The sequence below is a fragment of the Prinia subflava genome, chromosome 22, assembly GCF_021018805.1.
Source record: "Prinia subflava isolate CZ2003 ecotype Zambia chromosome 22, Cam_Psub_1.2, whole genome shotgun sequence".
NCBI classification, from domain to species: domain Eukaryota; kingdom Metazoa; phylum Chordata; class Aves; order Passeriformes; family Cisticolidae; genus Prinia; species Prinia subflava.
In genome coordinates, this window is record NC_086268.1 from 6616851 (window position 1) to 6635517 (window position 18667).

General features: G+C 47.1%; 1 protein-coding gene across 5 annotated transcripts in view; it reads right to left on the reverse strand.

Annotated features, from left to right (window-relative positions):
* ARHGAP32 (Rho GTPase activating protein 32) overlaps positions 1-18667 on the reverse strand; it is a 239395-nt gene that overhangs the window by 83705 nt on the left and 137023 nt on the right. For all 5 annotated transcript variants that reach the window (XM_063417974.1, XM_063417972.1, XM_063417971.1 and 2 more), the window contains one exon: positions 10126-10212. In XM_063417974.1, coding sequence (XP_063274044.1) covers positions 10126-10212 — 87 coding nt within the window. The remainder of the gene's footprint in view (positions 1-10125; positions 10213-18667) is intronic.

Here is an 18667-nt window from a genome sequence, read left to right on the forward strand (position 1 = left end):
GGAAGCAAACAGCTGACATATATCTATATCTATATCTATATCTATATCTATATCTATATCTATATCTATATCTATATCTATATCTATATCTATATCTATATCTATATCTATATCTATATCTATATCTATATCTACATCTACATCTATATCTATATCTATATCTAATCAGAGCACAGAAGCATGTTTCTGTAAAAACAAACTACCAGGGAGAAAAGAGGTTTTTTGTAGGTTCAAACCCAAAAAAAACTTTATTTGAAAATTCCCCATGACCCCGTTAGGGCTGCTATGCTACAGACCAGACATCCATCACATAATTTAAAAACAACAGCCACTCAGGAGCACAGAAATAACAAAACCCTGCTGTATCTGACACTGTTCCCTTCCAGCCCCATTCATCTTGACACCCCGGAATGAAGCAACACTTACCAGTATTTGGAAAATATCACTAACAGGGTAAGAAATGCCTCTGGGCAAGGTTATAGATAAAAACCATGAGTATTTACAGGGAAAAGATCTCCAAGCAGGGGTGTTAGAGATGCAGCTGATCAAGCCTCAAGGACAGAGGTTGGAAGAGTAAAACATTATTTAGAAAGCACAAGAAACAGAAGCAGCTCTGGGGAGGTTTTGTGAACAAAGCTGGAGCCAAAATGGAAAATCAGCTGCTTTTCTGGCAACTGCAGCCATCAGTTTTATGAAGAAAGAGTGAAAAGTGGTGCCAAGACTCAGGAGATGAAATATTTAAGACAGACCATCTTCAATATCTAATATCCCTGATGAGGACTTCTAAAAAAGTAAACCACAATATTTGAAATAAAGGCATGGTTTTAAACCCACAGATGAGTTAAAAATGCACTGATTGGAAAATAGGAAGTCCTTCCTGATCCATCAAAACCTGAGCCCTTGGTGGCAAACCTGCTCTATGGTCTTGGATAACACAGTCTGTGTTTATTTCTGATGCCTCCAGCCCCCAGCCTGTGGCACATCCTCACAATGACACAACCCAGAGTGACAACAAACACCTCCTCTGTGCATTTTAACAAACCTGGGGCCCAAACCTGCTCTGTAACTCTGGGAAAGCCTCAACAATTTAAGGAACAAGCTCAATTCAGGTTGCTTCTGAGCATTCTGCAACTGATTTCTCTAAACAAAATTTATTTTGAATGTAGCACGCAGTCAGGCAAAGTACCTCTGTTTACTGAGTACAACAGTGGCACTCTCAGCTCAATTACAAATTATCTTCAGAGTATTGGTTTAATAATCCATGTTCACTCAGTATAACTGGGAGAATTTCAGAAAACCATTGGGATTCTGTATTTTGCCACCTGGCTCTGTGCCAGTAAATATTTGGTACAAACAGCAAAAATGATGCATCTTTGATTTACCACTGAAGTATCTTTAGGACAAGCCGCCCTAAGGAAGGTCAGGTTGGGAATCCAATTGAACTCAACTTCATTAAGTTGAATTTTTTTAATGGAAAAGGTTGCCAAGCCTTGGCAGAGGGTGCCCAGAGCAGTGGTGGGTGGAGTCACAGTTCCTGGAAGAGTTAAAAAAAAACCCAAACCTGTTGATGTGGCACTTGGGGACATGAATTGGTGGGGGTTTGGCAGTGCTGTGACAAAGGTTAAACTCCATGATTTGGGAGGTCTTTTCCACCCTAAATTACTCCATGAGTCAGTGATTCTGCCTTTACAAACACACACTTTTGATGTGTGTTTTGTTTTGATGTTTATTTTGATGTGGTTTCCGTGCCTTGAGAGAGCCTTTTTGAAACCATCCCTTCCTAACCTGCCAGCTCTGCATTTTATGTGCACTGAATCTGTTATTTGGAAGTGCAGATGCTGTTCCAAGGTCATGAACTTCACCTGCACTGAGGCTGAGAACCACAACTGCTCACCTGGGCTGTCTCCTGCTGCTTCTTCAGCCTCCTACACCCAACATCTCCTGGTGATCAGAGCAGCCTTGCCTTGCAGAGGATGAGATTGGATGAAACTGGTTTAGATCATTTGTCACCTTCCCCAGATAAACAGGTATTGAAAATGTGTGCATGGCAAACCTCCCCATAAGGATAAACATCAAGGCAGGAAAGAATATCCACCACAATCCTCTCATTCTGGACTTGAACCAAGCCCTGCTCTTGGAAAAGTTGCAAAATGAGTAAATTGTAGGCAAAGGGCTCCTCTGCAAAGCATCTGCACTTGCTCAGTTGTGGGGAGGACTCAGTGTCTCATCAGAACAACCCAAGTGTCCTCTTCAATTTGTGGCTGGGCCCAGCCTTGTCTCCAAAGCACCACATGAGGGTCAGGAGCCCTGCCAAGATCCATCACAGGCCTCCTGTCCCTGTGGATCTCTGCAGTGACCCTCACTGCCACAGCCCACAGCACAGTCTGGGAACAAGCAGATATCTCTAATTCTGAGCTTGTTTTCTGTCTGAAGGCAAAACGCCCAAAGGACACGACATTGACAAACTCATGGAATTGTGAGAGCCTCTGCTGCTCACAGAAACCCTTTCAGTGCAGCACTTTGATATGATACTGCACTTTATCCTGACAAATGGTTTTTCCTCTTGCTCATCACCCCTTCTTAGAGCAGGGATTGGCCTTTCCCTTCAGCTGGGGTGTTTCCAACAGGAAAAACCATCTGAAGTTGTTATGTATCACTCACATTCCCTTTGACCAAGCAGCTCAGCCTCATGCAGGTCTGATAAACTGAGAGGGTCTCGTCTTGAGGAGGTTATTTTCAGTTATCTCTTTCCCTAGCAAAATCCACCCTCAAATAAATTCCCCAGAGCGTTTCTCCACTGGAGTTTGAGCATAGAAGCCTCTGTACCTGGCATGCTGAGGGGACAGCTTGAAGTGCACCTACATTTGCACCTACTGAAAAATGTGCTTTCGCACCAGCAGCTCCACAACAGTTTTTATTTCTGCAATGCCACTCTGTAAATAAATTATTCCATTCAAAATCTATACACAGCTACAACCCTGGTTTTGCATCTCATGCATCCAGAGTTAAGAAAAGAAGGAGCTGACCCTATTTCTGTCACTGTTTAAATAATAAAATAGAGAAGAAATGACTGGAGCAATTAAAGACCAAAGTTTAAGGGTGACAGTAATTTTTCATGTCTCGTTAGCAGTGGATGGATCTCCACAGCAGAGCAGCAAATCTGCCCTGGCTGGGGTGAAGGGCCAGTCCCATCAGCAGGGAAGGGAACCCCAAAGCCCCAGGACACAGGGATGGAGCTGGAACAATGCAGTGCTACTCCTGGGTGGGACAAAAATCCCTTCTGCCTCAAAACTGTCACTTCCATGGTGACATGTCCAAACAGGACAAGAGGAAGTGGCCTCAAGCTGTGCCAGGGGAGGCTCAGGTTGGACATCAGGAGGAATTTCTTCCTGGAAAGGGTGGTCAGGCATTGGAAGGGGCTGTCCAAGAGGACCTGGATGTGGGACTCAGTGCTCTGGGCTGTTGACAAGGTGGGGATCAATCACAGGGTGGACTCGACGGTCTGGGAGGGCTTTTCCAACCTCACGGACTCCAAGACTCTGTGTGAGAATTAAGGATCACAGGGCAAAACTCCAGGCTGAGCAAAGGGCATGGTTAATCTGCTTTTAAAACAGGACACAGCACACCCCAATGGTAATCCTGCTGGATGGGAGTGCTGCCCTATCCAATTCTGCAGGGGAACTCTGAACACCAGCCAGTCAAACTCTTGTCCTTAATAAGTACTATCCCAATTACTAAATGAATTTATCCTTCAGTGTTATCATGCCAGCTACAGAGTAATAGATATTAATTATGCAGTTCAGATGTAATTCAACCCCTACAGATGACAGTTTACTTCCCCAAAGCCTGGAACAGAGCCAGGTGTTTCAAAGCCCCTCCACCTTGGCTTTGGGATCTCCTGAGGTCTAAGCACAGCCCAGCAGTACCCTGCAGGCTGCCTGCCAGCTTCAGGCATTTCTGATTAATTCTCATTCCCACTGTCACTTCGTTTTTATTTACTGCTGCTGGGAGCAGGAGGCACATAGTGTGTGACCTCAGATCCACCAGAGCACAGCACGTGGAGTGATGGATTAGCAGGGTGGAAACAAGGAATTCTGCTGCTTTCTTTTGCCTAATGTGAAACAGCCCTCAACGCCCAAGAAAAGCGTAGGACAGAGGTTTCAACATGTGTGAACATCTGGAAGGATGTGCTAGAAACATCCAAGCCAGAAAGGCCTGTGGGCAGGTTTTAAAAAGGTTTTGTGGATTTACAAAATACCCAGGATTTGTTACTCTGAGAAGCTGTGGCTGCCCCATCCCAGGATGGAGCTTGGAACCACCTGGTCTAGTGGAAGGTGTCCCTGTGGCAGGGGGAGGAACTGGATGGGCTTTAAGTTCTTTTCCACATCAAACATTCCACGATTCCATTTCCAAACACCTGCACATGTGAAGCACCAAACTCATGGACAACCTGTCAGTGGAAGTTTCATTTCCTCAGTCATCTTCAGGCAAGTGGTGCCAAGAGGCAGAAAAGAAGAACAGAAAACAAGGCAGGGTAAAGGTCATGGTGACCAGAATTTTAATGCATCTGAAAGCAGAGCAGCTTTTATGAGCCCTGACCACACACAGCCTGGCCCTGACCAAGGGGTGAGGACACACAGGTAGGGACAGGAGGCTGCATCATGTGAAAATTTACTGTTTAATAAAAGCACCCACTAACTGCTTTTGTTTTGTTTAGTAAAATCCTAAATCAAGGCAGAAAATCCTATATAAACATGGAGAAGGAGGTTAACACACATTTTGAAAACAGATTTTGCACTAGGTAGGATCCACCTGGATGCTCCACATAGATATCCCTTTAACAAAGACATGGAAGCTTTCCCCTCTCTGTATTTCTGTATGTATATAAAGCACACAGAAGAATACCTGTGAGTTAGAATCTGTCCTTCAGTCATCTGTTTAAAAAGCTTTTCACAGGAGCAAAGTAGCACTTACTCAGTTCCTGTCCTCCAGGTGTTTGAGCTTCAGTCAGAAACTATTAATAAAGAAGACAAAGTACCCAACCATATTTTGAATGTTTGACTCAAAAATCCTCCTGCAAGCAATTTGTGGTTCCAGCCTGGACTATTCCAGGCAGCCAGAACCAGCAAACCTCACTTGAGATGTTGCTCCTCTGACTAAGACATCACCCCTGTGGGAAGTATCTTCCACTCTCTCCTCCCCACAAATCACCTGGGATGGGGAGTCCTGCCTGCTCTTCCTCCTTGGAGCCTGTTTTTCCTAGCCTCCTGTGCCCTTGAACACCCATTACTGCACATGGAATGTGGGATGGGGATGCTTCCAGAGCTTGGCAAATCCTGTCCTTCCAACAGAAGGTGCCCAGCTCGAATCTCCTGCAGGGCAGAGCTGCGACAAGTGGCTGAGGTCTGGGGCAGTGTCCTCCTCTGGTGCACCAGGGACCTGATTCCACCCATCAAAGCAAACACAGCCCCTGCTGCAACAAAAAATGGGAACAGCACACAGCACTGGGCACCCTGTGCCACAGGAATGGCTCAGCTGCTGCCAGCCTGAAAATGGGAGCAGGAAAATGGAGAAAACCCAGCTTGGACCACCAGAATTCCAACTCTGGGAACAGCCTCAGAAATGTACCAGTGCTGGGACAGAAAAAGGCTTCCTTTGTTGGCATTATCCCCCAGAAAGTGGGAGCAGGAAAGGTGCTGTGGCTGGGCTGGCGTCACAGCAGTCAGCCTGTGTTTAATCCCTGAGACTGTGTCAGCCCTGGCTCGTGCTTGTGCAGTCTGACATCCCTGGTGAGCAGTGCCTGTCATTACTGTCCCAACAATCCACCTGTGAGCATGGACATGAGCAGCCAAAGCCTCTGGAAAGGCTGGAGGTTACAGCCTAGCTCAGAGCATGAACATCTCCAGAGCCAGTCCTTGTTCTCTCCCTGCCACTCAAAACATAACCAAAAATGATGCTTGAGGTGTTCCAACACCACAAATTTCACTGTAAACAGTGTGAAACAAGTTTCTTTCATTTTTCAGAACAAAAGCCGAGACTGGGTGTTCTTTTGTAATATTTAAGTAAGTACACAGGGAGTTGCTGTAATGTCACCCAAATAAACCCCTGAACATCCAAAAGGCACATTTCCAGCATTCCTTACAAGTGGACTGGATCAGCCTATTCCAGCCTTTTTTGCAGGCTTTGCCTTGTGCTGATTTATTCTCCACACACAAAATAACCCCTTATGAATGTGGTTCAGACCATGTAAATTCTTTGGTTATCCCTGTGGAAACTCCTGAGGATTGCAAACACTGTCCAAGGATTTTCACAGTGGCAGGTACAGCATGAATTCCTCAGGGGTCTCAGCCATTCCCTGTTTCTTCAGGAACCACAGGGATTATCAACTCCTGTCTCCAGGGTCAGAGTGTTCACAGTGCAGTCCTCACACCACCCTTCCAGGACTTGACCCTTTTATTGCAATAATATCACTCTTTTCACAAAAGTGCTGAAATCCATCTTCTAGAAATGCAAATTCAGTGCAATCTTACTTGGAAAGAAAAGGGAAATTCATCTGCATTGCTGAAAAAAAAACTGCAAACCAAACCCTCCCATCATTGACTCTTCCCAAGAAGATTCCCAAGAAGATCCCTCCCTTTGTTATTTCCTAGTTTTCATGTTTAAATTTGTCCAAAGGAATCAAAAGAAGAATCCTAGCTCTCCTCTTTTCTGAAACACCTCTCTATATATTCCCACTTCTTCTTAAGAGCTAATAAACTGGATTAATTTTTTTAGGTTTTTAAGTAGAAGAAAAGTTGAGCAGAGACTCAACACCCCCCTCTGAACCTTGCACAAAGCCTGGATTTCACAAGCTGACTTGCAGCACAGATACACCTCCCAAAGAATGCTTTTTCAAGCCTTATCTGGGAAGGTTTTGCAAAATAGGCATTAAGCACTAATTCTCTTTACACCACTAAAATGATACAGCTGGGAAGGAGTGGGATAGAATTCCCTCAGTGTAAGCAGCTGTGTCCTGCCAAACCCAGCTAAGGCTGAGCTGGATGTTTGAAATTGCTGCTCAAAAGCTTTGCTTTGCTGCCTGCTCCAGAGGGAGGTGGCACAGTAAATGCCATTTGATGGGCCACAGCACACAGGGTGGGTCTGCACAGCCCACACTGGGGAGGCTGAACCCCAAACCCATGGGTTTAACTGACTTCTCTAAGTCTGGAATCGAAAGCTGCCAGCATGGCAACACCCTCACTCTTTGCTATCTGCTTCTGCAACAAATCACAGCTATTTTAAAGCTTTTCCATTTATGTGGATCCAGCCTCCCTAACAAATTTTCCATGTCCATCTCAGCAACCCAGGACATAGCTCAGGGTGCTGCAGTGGCCAAACACCAGCACTGGAAGCACATCCAAAGGGTGAGAAAAGCCAAATTCAGTTTTCAGGGTTTTTTCCTCCCTCCTTCAATATTTTTTGGCCTGATCCAGATGCACCCTGCCAAACTCTGTCCCTGCTGCACCATCATTCCATGAGCTATTTCACACCTCCCATTCTCCTGTGAAGCCAAATCCGTGCAGACACTGCTCATGTCCAATGTGTGATGGAATGGAATCTTTCCCTGGACACTGGGAGAGGCCACGGGATGTCAGGGGTGAAGAATCTCCATGGCAGGAACGATGCTCAGCTGTGCAGTTCCTCCCATACCTTCCTGGTCACTGGATCCAAATGTCACAAATTCCTCAGCTCTCTAGGGATCTGAGAGACAGCGACATGGAGGAATATGGGAGAGGGTGTCACAGGCTCGGGGAAGGGAGAAGCTCGAGCTAACCAGGGGGAGTACTTTAAACAGAAGAAAAGTAGAAAAAAAAGGAAGAGAGGAAAAAAAAGGAAAAAATGCAGGAAAAGTAAGGAAAAAAGGAAAAAGAGAAAAGAGAAAGAGGGAAAGGGGGAAAGAAGAAAAGGGGAAAGAGGAAAGGGGGAAGGGAAGAGAAAAAAAAGAAAAAAGGGAAGGAGGAAAGAGGGAAAGAAAAGAAAGTAAAACTAAAATGAAAAAAGGAAAAAGGAAGAAAAGGAGACAAAGGTGGCTTGGCTCTATGCCCATCCTTTAACAGATGAGGCCATCTCCCAGTGTTTCTATCTGAGCTCAGTCAAAGGGAAGGGAAGGGAAGGGAAGGGAAGGGAAGGGAAGGGAAGGGAAGGGAAGGGAAGGGAAGGGAAGGGAAGGGAAGGGAAGGGAAGGGAAGGGAAGGGAAGGGAAGGGAAGGGAAGGGAAGGGAAGGGAAGGGAAGGGAAGGGAAGGGAAGGGAAGGGAAGGGAAGGGAAGGGAAGGGAAGGGAAGGGAAGGGAAGGGAAGGGAAGGGAAGGGAAGGGAAGGGAAGGGAAGGGAAGGGAAGGGAAGGGAAGGGAAGGGAAGGGAAGGGAAGGGAAGGGAAGGGAAGGGAAGGGAAGGGAAGGGAAGGGAAGGGAAGGGAAGGGAAGGGAAGGGAAGGGAAGGGAAGGGAAGGGAAGGGAAGGGAAGGGAAGGGATTTCTCAGGATCTGGGCCTGAGCTGGGCCCAGGTGCACAGCAGCTACAAAGAAACAATTCCCTTTGCCACGGCTCAGAATTCCCCCTATTGTTCCCACACTGATGAAATCCATGCCTGTACCTTCAGACACATCCCTGCAAAGCACTGGAGAGTGGGAGCAAGGTACCAGAGGAGAGGGGACAGGCCTCACCTCCATCCTGCCCCATCCCAGCCCTCTGCTGCTCCTGAGCCTCCCTCCTGCACAGGGAGCTGAAACTCTGCAGGGTTTGGGACACAATTATACCTGAGGCCACCCTGTGAATCTCTGGAGGTGTCAGTAAAGTGGGGAAAGGATCAGAAATTATGTTCTCTGGTGCTAGAGCAAAACTGCCACATTCTCCACGCCCACCTGCAACAAACAAGGAATAATCCAGGGTTCATCCCTCCACTAAGTACTGCAAATGCACCCCAAATGTGAGGGCTCAAAACACACTGAAATTCCAATTTCCTACAGCCCCCTGAAACTCCCTTTCCCAGGCACTGCACTGCCCATGGCTGGGACAGACATGTGCCCACCCTCAGGGTTTGCTGTGCTGCCTGTCAGCCTGGGCTGCTTGGCTGGGAAGTGCTGCTTTTGTGCCAGACTAGCTCCAGGGGGTTACAACTGTCCCCAAAAATGCCAAAACACTGGCAAATTTGAGAAATGTCTACCTGAAGCCTCTCTTCCCTCTCCCAAGAGCACCTTCATAAACATGTACAGGAACATGTGAAAGCTGCCCACAGAGAGGGACTCCCTGCTGGAATTAACACTGCTGGAGCTCAGCCCGGCCAGGCTCCGTCTCCAGAACAGGGCAAGAGGCTCTGCTCCTCAGGATGCAGGATGCTCTGTTCCTCAGCTCTCACAACACCCCACTCTGAGCACAGAGCTGAGGCACCAGAACAGGGACCCTGCAAATTCACCACCTGTCTGTGTGTACTCACTGATAAGACAGATGCCCAGGGGTGCTGTGGTGAATCATGGAAAGAGCTGCTGTCCTAAACCCAGGAGAATAACCCAACACAGGCAGTAACTCTGCACTGAACCTGCCAGTGCCCCCCATGTCCTGTGGGAGACTCCCTGAGCATATTGGAACACATTCATGATGTAGCATTTCACAAAGTCACACAGATCAGCAGATGAAGAATTCATGGGACAGAGCAGCAGATTCCTCTGCCTAAAGCATCCTGAGATGAGAATTCCATGCCAGGTGTCTGGGAGCAGATCCAGACTCCTGGCAGCACACTGTGGCAACAAACCACTGGCTGGGATTCTCCCTGTTGGGGTCACTGCTGTGTCCGGGTGTCCGTGCTCCCCTCCAAGTGACCTCAGCCTCAGCACACCCACTCCTGTCTCTGGGCTCATCCCTGGGCATCAGCGAGGATTATTTGCTTCACACTCTCCTTTTCTTCCCCTCAGTGCTCCTCCTCTCCTAAAACAAGCTGGTGGCAGCACCACAGGCAGCATCCCTGGGGACCGAGCCAGGGCGGAGGTGGAAAGCCCCAGACACACCTCAGGAGAGCATCACATCCCAGCATGCCAGGGCTGTGTTGGAAAGAGGATTAAACCTGGGCTGGGGAGAGAATAGGGTGCCTACCTGACAGGAGATCTGCACCAGGTACACCAGCTCCTTGGACTCACAGCCGTTCCTCGTCACTTCGTTCTGTTCCTCCGGGAGCGAGAGCTGCAGCGAGGAGTGGCAGAGGGAGAGAGAAGAGCAGGTCAGCCAGGGGGACAAACAGAACGGCACAAGGAGCACAACACCCATGGCAGCTTGCTCTGAGACATGCTGGGTCTCAGGGAATCGGGGAAGGGCTTATCTGGCTGGAGCTGCCACAGGGGAGACACTCAGCACACACAGACCCTGAAATGCCACCGGATTCTGGAACCTTGCCTGGCAGGTTAAAATAAAAATGCGTTTCAAAAATAAAACAATTATGGGGAGGCAAATGGTTCGAGGTGGGAATTAAACCTCCAGCTTAGAAAAATTATTGTTGACTGAAAATATCTCTATAAATATTCATGGATAGTGAATATAGAATAGTGCTTCTCCCTACCCCCTTCCCACATTTTATTTATTTTTTTATTTTATACATTCGGGCAGACATTAGATAATAAAACATATCTCCTAATTTCAGCATTGTCAAGTAATTCACTCCAGCAGAGAGTTTTATGACACCACTCATCACATCCAGAGTCATTAACTGCATCATCAGGATGTGTTTGTGTGAGAGCAGTGAGGAGACATTCCTGTACAGGGACTGAGCCTGGAGCATCCCACTCCTGGCCCAGTTATCCCACCAAAATGCCTTATGTTTAATGATCTTCTCTGAGAACAGAAATTACAAATCATCTTTAGCAAGTTAAGACTGTTCGCAAAGCAAATAAATAAAGGAAATGTGTACATAAAACTTAAAAGGCCGTAAGAAAATCCTAATTAGCCAAGAGAAAAATATCCTGAAACAAATAAAAGCAGAAATGAAAAAAGGCTGAGGAGAAGAATTCCAAATTGCTGTACTTAATGAATATAAGCAAGTGAAAATCAGAAGTGGGTAGTGGGAGACACCTCATTGAAGAGGGACAAAGAAAGCAAAATTCTCTCCATACAAATGACCATGACACCTGGAATTTATTTGACTCTGTTCTGTTGGAATCTCCCTTCTATCTGTAGGGAAGTCCCACCACACACAGATTCAGCCCTCTCCATCCACCAACCCAGCCCCTGGAATACTAATTTCTTTTCTGGTGGCTGTAGACAGGTAATTAACAACACTGCTGGACCAAAGAAGGTCTTTGATTTGTATAATTTATTGTCAGCATAGGCTGTTGCCACTAATGTGAATAAACAGAACCATTGCTTCTGTATTGCACCTTCCCTCCACCTTTATCATCACCCTTTGCTATCACATGTCACATCTGAAGTGCTACTGAGTTTTGAAACTACAGCCAAAGGAAATCCAAAGCACGCAGTAAAGGAAGGCTCACAAATGCTGTAGATATTTTCCATGTTTGCCAGGTATGAGGAGCTCTGGTTCAAGGGGCCACAAAGATGATCCAAAGGCTGGAGCTGCCCTTCTGTAAGGAAAGGCTGAAAAAACTGGAAGTGTTGAGCCTGGAGAGGTAAAGCTCCAGGGAGAGCTCAGAGCCCCTGCCAGGGCCTAAAGGGGCTCCAGCAGAGCTGGAGAGGGGCTGGGGACGAGGGATGGAGGGACAGGACACAGGGAATGGCTTCCACTGCCAGAGGACAGGGATGGATGGGATATTGGGAGGGAATTGTTCCCTGTGAGGGTGGTCAGGCCCTGGCACAGGGTGCCCAGAGCAGCTGTGGCTGCCCCTGGATCCCTGGCAGTGTCCAAGGCCAGGCTGGACAGGGCTTGGAGCAACCTGGGATGGTGGAAGGTGTCCCTGCCATGGCAGGGGTGGAGCAAGATGGGCTTCAAGGGCTTTTCCAGCCCAACCCAACTCTGAGACTATGAATCAAATGTGGGTTTCCTACTCCTGGAGAACGGTTTCCATCCTGTAACCTCCCCAGTGCTCACTGAGCGCACACAGGCCCCCAGCCCCCAAGGGAAGGTCAGGTGTCCCTTCATGGAGTGTATCCGTGGCAAAGCTCATCACCACAGGCCCCAAAAAACAACAGATAGGTAACAAAATCACCAACAGGCAACTGCAGAGCTCCCTGAAAGGAATTCAGGGCTTGACTCTGTGCAGCAGAACATGAGGCAGAGAAGGGCGTGGGGTGAATTCATCACTCTCCGCCGCACACACTGACACCAGGCCGGGCTCCAGGCACGCCAGGGCTCTGCACAGACCCCTCAGGAGGAGCAGGGGATCAGCTGGAGGTGTGAACAGGACCCTGAGGTACAGCAATCTTCCCAGGGCACACCTGAGCACCATCCTGCTGATCACAGCCAGGGAGTTCACACCCTCATGGTCAGCCCCACTTCAGTCACTGTTCACACAAACCCAGCGGGGAGAAGTGACATTTCAGCCCACTGATGGCCCCACATCCACACACCTGACTCATTTCAGAGGGGAACTGTAAAAACCAGCTGAGCACTGCTCCTCTCTCACGGGCAGCCTTGTGCTGACTGAGACCGAGACAGAAACTGTTTACACAGGGAAATCTGTGGGGTTTATCCTGCAATCCAACTGTCCTCACAGCAGAATGCCCCCAAAAATGAATATTCGTTCATGTTCCTTATCCTCATGTGGTTCAGTTTGTATTTTGCTTTGTTAATAGACATGGAGCAAAGCGCTCCTAAAAATCATGGGTATCCTGATGTTTAAAAGCCTTTCCTGCTGCTGCATTCCTTGTAAACAGAACATCCTGGAAAGCACAGTTGCCCTCAGGCTTGATTTTAAATCCAAGCACAAAGCAGAGGCCTCTCCTGACTTTACTGGACTCTGAACATGACTCACAGGCAGAATCTGGTTAACTCCAAAGTGGGACATTGATTTTTGTGTTCTTAAAGAACAGAGCAGCCAGCGGGGCCTGGTGGATATCCCTGTAACTGGGCCAAAGTGTTTCCCTGAGGTAAATATTCTGTAAATAGAATTTATTGCAACAGATCAGAGTTAATGTCTAGGGTTGCAATGTAAAATGTAACCAGGGATATATACTCTATTACCATCCATTCAAACCAGCTGGGGCAGGGCTCTTTATCCCTTCCAGGACCCACCCTCCCTCCAGGGGATCTCTGCTGTCCAGGGGCCATCTAGTCTCACTGCAGGGCTGATACAATTCCATCATCCATTGGGAGATGCTCCACCCAGGGGAGGAGCCCAGCATTCCCACCTGGATAAACCCTGGCATTCAGAGCCCAGCACAGCCTGTGTGCTCTGCATTCCCAATGGATAAACCCTGGGATTCAGAGCCCAGCACAGCCTGTGTGCACTGCATTCCCACCTGGATAAACCCTGGCATTCAGAGCCCAGCACAGCCTGTGTGCTCTGCATTCCCACCTGGATAAACCCTGGCATTCAGAGCCCAGCACAGCCTGTGTGCACTGCATTCCCACCTGGATAAACCCTGGCATTCAGAGCCCAGCACAGCCTGTGTGCTCTGCATTCCCACCTGGATAAACCCTGGCATTCAGAGCCCAGCACAGCCTGTGTGCTCTGCATTCCCACCTGGATAAACCCTGGCATTCAGAGCCCAGCACGGCCTGTGTGCTCTGCATTCCCACCTGGATAAACCCTGGCATTCAGAGCCCAGCACGGCCTGTGTGCTCTGCATTCCCACCTGGATAAACCCTGGCATTCAGAGCCCAGCACAGCCTGTGTGCTCTGCATTCCCACCTGGATAAACCCTGGCATTCAGAGCCCAGCACAGCCTGTGTGCTCTGCATTCCCACCTGGATAAACCCTGGCATTCAGAGCCCAGCACAGCCTGTGTGCTCTGCATTCCCACCTGGATAAACCTTGGCATTCAGAGCCCAGCACAGCCTGTGTGCTCTGCATTCCCACCTGGATAAACCTTGGCATTCAGAGCCCAGCACAGCCTGTGTGCTCTGCATTCCCAGAGGAAGAACAGACCCATCTCACCCCACTGCACCTTCAGAGGAAACTGCCCCTGCTCCAGGATCATTGCTGCAACAGAGCCACATCTGTCACTGCAGGAGGACTTGACTGGACTGCTACCAACACCCTGACCAACAGGGTGTGAGGCTGTGTTCTGACTGTCAGTGGGTTTTTGGGTGTTTGGTGGGTTTTTTTGGTACTACATTTTTATTTTAATTTTCCTAGTAAAGGACTGTTATTCCTATTCCCATATCTTTGTCTGAGAGCTCCTTAATTTCAAAATTATAGTAATTCGGCAGGAGGAGGTTTACATTCTCTATTCCAAGGGAGGCCCTGCCCTCCCTAGCAGACACCTGTCTTTCCAAACCAGTACAGTTAAACAGCATATACTTTATAATAAATATATATATAATCTGCAATGTTTCTTCTTCACAATGAAATTGGCTGTCAAACCTCCTGAGCCTGATGAACTATTACGAGGCATTAGAACCCATTAAGTTCATTTATTGTTGGAATCTATGTGCTTAGCTAGGATGAGAGGATTTGACCAATTTCATAAATGACCTTTAGAGTATGCCAAACGTTTCACTGGTACACAATACACGATACATAAGCAAGCCTTAAAAAGTCACACCACACTTCATGTGTATGGATAATGCAGAGTCTTGTAAACATTAGAGAATTAAGGAATCCCAGAATGGTTTGGGTTGCAGGAGACCTTAAAGCTAATCTAGCTCCTTAGGCAGGGACACCTCCCACTGTCCCACGTTGCTCCAACCTGGCCTTGGACACTTCCAGGGACAGGGCAGCCCCAGCTCCTCTGGGCAATGCTAAGGCCTTGCTCAAATTTGTCTTCACACAGCTGGGGACAAGTCCAGGGTCTCCACCTTGCACAAGCCCACTGAGAAATGATAACTTTTCTTCTACCAGCAAACTCATACCACAAGCTTTGGGCTCTTCTTGCCAAGAAGAGCAGTGCTTACTGGCCAAGACTTTGCTGATCACATATACAAGAAGGTTAAACTTAAAATGCTTCTAGGTCATGTCTGAGACAGAGGCTCATCTCTGGCAAGCTGGGTGATAAGCTGGGACTGATTACAGGGGTCTCCCTGCAGAGGAAAATTTATTGGTCATTCCTCTTGTAGGGAAGAACAGTGACAAAGCAGGAGGCTGAATTATGATACGGCATACTCAGAATTAAAAATAATTAAAAGATAACTCTTGAGATCGTGCAATCATTTTTTACTTCCAACCACTGCAGAGTCTTGTGTGCTCCTTGGCAAAAGCTGTGAAAAATCGTGTCAGGAAAGCACTACATAAATCTCTTGACAGGACAGGGATTGTTGGCTGCTAACCAAGTGCCAAATCCTGACCAGGTAAGACCTGGTGCCCCTGAGCCCCAGAAGTCAAAGGAAGCTCATTCAGCCAGCTTTAACTTTTATCTCCTTGTTTCCTGAGTGATGTCAACTCCATCATCCAGCTCTCCTGGTGAAAGGGTAATTTGTGAGAAGCCTGGGAAGTGTAGATTTGATTTGTCTGTGGAACTTCAACTTCTGCTTCATAAAGCCATGAATGCACTGATCTTATGCACATCATAGCAAGTGAGAATACAGAGCTGTGGCAGAGAGCTCACAATAAAATCAAAATACCTAAGAAAGAGAAAACAAAACATAAAAGAAAAAAGCCCAAACAAATTCCCCTCCCCAACAGAATCAGAGTTAAGGTTAGAATTTAATGGGGGAGGTATTCAGTAATTAGATGAAAATTAATTAATGAGAAGTGTAAGCTAGAAAAATAATCTTGATTCCAGATAGAAGGAGCAGATCATCCTTCCCAAACTCCAAACCTGTCTGTGCAGTTGAGGGTGTAAACTTTTAGCAAACTTTAATTAAACTAATCCAACTGAGACCCCATCTCATGTCAGACATATAGAGCTACACTGACCTGGAACACAGCCAGGGAGTTACACTCCAGAGAGCAGCAAAACCCTGTAAAATAACTCCTACAGTTCTTGGAGTTGATTTCAGTCTCCCACACAGCACCTCCCAGGTTTCATCTATATCTTGGATAACGATGCCCTGGTTGGGAGCAGCAGAAAGCCAAGACCTCGGGAGGTGATGCTGTGTGTGCACACCAGGGACTGGCTCCTGCAAGAGGCTTTAGGGACCCTGTCAGTGCAGAACTGAGACAGGATCAAGCCACAGGGAGCAAACAGGAGCTTCTTCAGGAAAATACTGGGGCAGTCACAAATATCCATCACCACTCTGAGCTGACAGAGGTGTTTCTGGCGTCTCTCACAGATGGTGATAGGAACCTGCCAGTCCTTGGCCCTGACCTGAGGGTTTCTCATGGAAAACATACATTTCATGGCCAGTCAAAGGAATTATGGAGAATCATAGAATTGCTGATGTTGGGAAAGCCTCTGAGATCATGGAGTCCAACAGTTCCTCCAGTACTGCCAAGGCTACCACTGATCCACATCCACATGGATTTGAAATCCCTCTGGGGATGTGGACTTCACCACTGGCCCTGGGCAGCTGTGTCAGGGCTGGACAGCCCTTTCCAGGAAGAAATTTTCCCTAATGTCCAATCCACACCTTCCCTAGAGCACCTTGAAGCCATTCCCTTTCCCCCTGTCCCTGTTCCCTGGGAGCAGAGCCCGTCCCCTCCCGGCTGTCCCCTCCTGTCCCCCTCTGCACAACGTCCCCCCTGAGCCTCCTTTTCTCCAGGCTGAGCCCCTTTCCAGCTCCCTGAACAAAAAAACACAGCTGCTCTCTACAGCTCTTTCTGTAAGATCAAAATATTAATTATTTCGTATTAATTATTGCTATTTGCAACAATATTATTCACCTAATAGATATGATTATATTGTGGTATGTAACTAAATATATGCATATAAATATGAGTGCATTACTTGTATAATAAATATTATAATAAATTGCACCTATAATATAAAATACAATAAATGTATAATTGTATTTATATACTGAATATAACTTAGCCATTATAAGGTGAAGTATAAGCAAGTTGAGCCTCATTAGCAGACCCTCTCCCCTGTGATCCAACACAAAGATCTGGCAGCATCTGGCCCAGTGATCCAGGTGGGACGAGGAGCTCACACACCTGTAGGAATCTCCAGGAAACAAGGGATGGCAGGAATGCTGACCAAGACTTTAGCCAGGAGTTTGAAGTCAGTGGAAAGGCTGCTGCTTTTCCTGGCAGATGTTGTGCCATTGTTCCAAGGCAAGCTGGTGATCTCATCACATTTTCCCAGGATGGAATTTCAGGTTAAATCCCCAGAGAAGGCAGCCAGATATGGGCAATGGGAATTGCTACTGCTCACTCAGCCATCGCAAAAGCCCATTAAGCCTCCAAAGCACTGTTACATCTGATAACTTTTTTCTGACAGTATTAGGAATTAGGTTTTTTTCCCTTCCTGAACCACCACACTTTAATGTCTGTTAATTTATGATGTTTGTGCAATTTAGCAAATCAAACAAGGACAAAGCTTCAGGACCAGAGGCACCTTCATGGAATGTGTGCAGTGGGTGCAAGTCTGTCTGGTGGCCAAGGGCAAGGAGCAGGAGGCTCATTTCCCTGTGAAACATGGCTATGTTTGATTAAAAAACAATTCTAAGGCCCAGATATCCTTGGAATAAATCCTGAAGAAATTAAAAGCTGATTAAACTCCAAGATTCTGCCTCATTATAAGGAAAAGCTTGACCACATCTCTCAGCTCCAGTCACCAACAGCCAGTTCCTAAATTATCCTGCTGATCCAAGCCCCATTTCACCCTCATCACCCAGGCCATCACCCACAGCAGCTTGTCTGGTAATGGGGCATCTTCCAGAGCTGCCTTTTGATACATGTGAAGATTTTATTATATTTGAAATTTTAGTTTGGCAAATCTTCTCAAACAGGGAAACATTTTCTACCTAATTACTCTGACAGCATAAATGTATTTATATGGCCTATGTTGCCTCACTCCAGCTTTATATTGCTAAATGTACTAATTATCTTCCCACACACTTCCCATCTTCTCCAGCTTTCCCATCTTATCCTCAACTGTGGCTTTAGAGCAGAAAAAGAACATTTTCCACTGAGTGGTTTCTTTACTCGAGCATAAATATCCTAAAGTAATGATCAAAGTAAAGACAAGAAAGCCCTGTTTAAAGAGTATTTTCCTATCTGACTCTCCTTTTTTCCCCTGCTATTCTGAATCACCCCTTTGACAACTCCAACACAGTGCTCAAAAAGCAGCAAAAAATACACTGAAAATCAAATAGGCCTTGATAAGAGAAAAAAGGAAAATGCACCTCCTGTAATGCCACGCAATCACTACTCCAGGCTCCCCAGGGTGTGAGTAAATCCCTCACTGCACCTCACCTGAACCATGTGGAGTGTTAGACATTATCCCTGGACAATCCATGGAGCACCAGGGGCCTGCCCAGCCACACTCACCCACCATCAACACCAGGGTGAACAGAGAGCCAAGCACAGCTCTCCCAGGATGGCTGGGTTTTGATCTTTAAGGGCCCTTCCCAGTCCAAGCATTCTGTGTTTCCCTGGTTCCCATGCCTGTTTTGTACGGACTGTGAGACACCATTGTGTGGAAG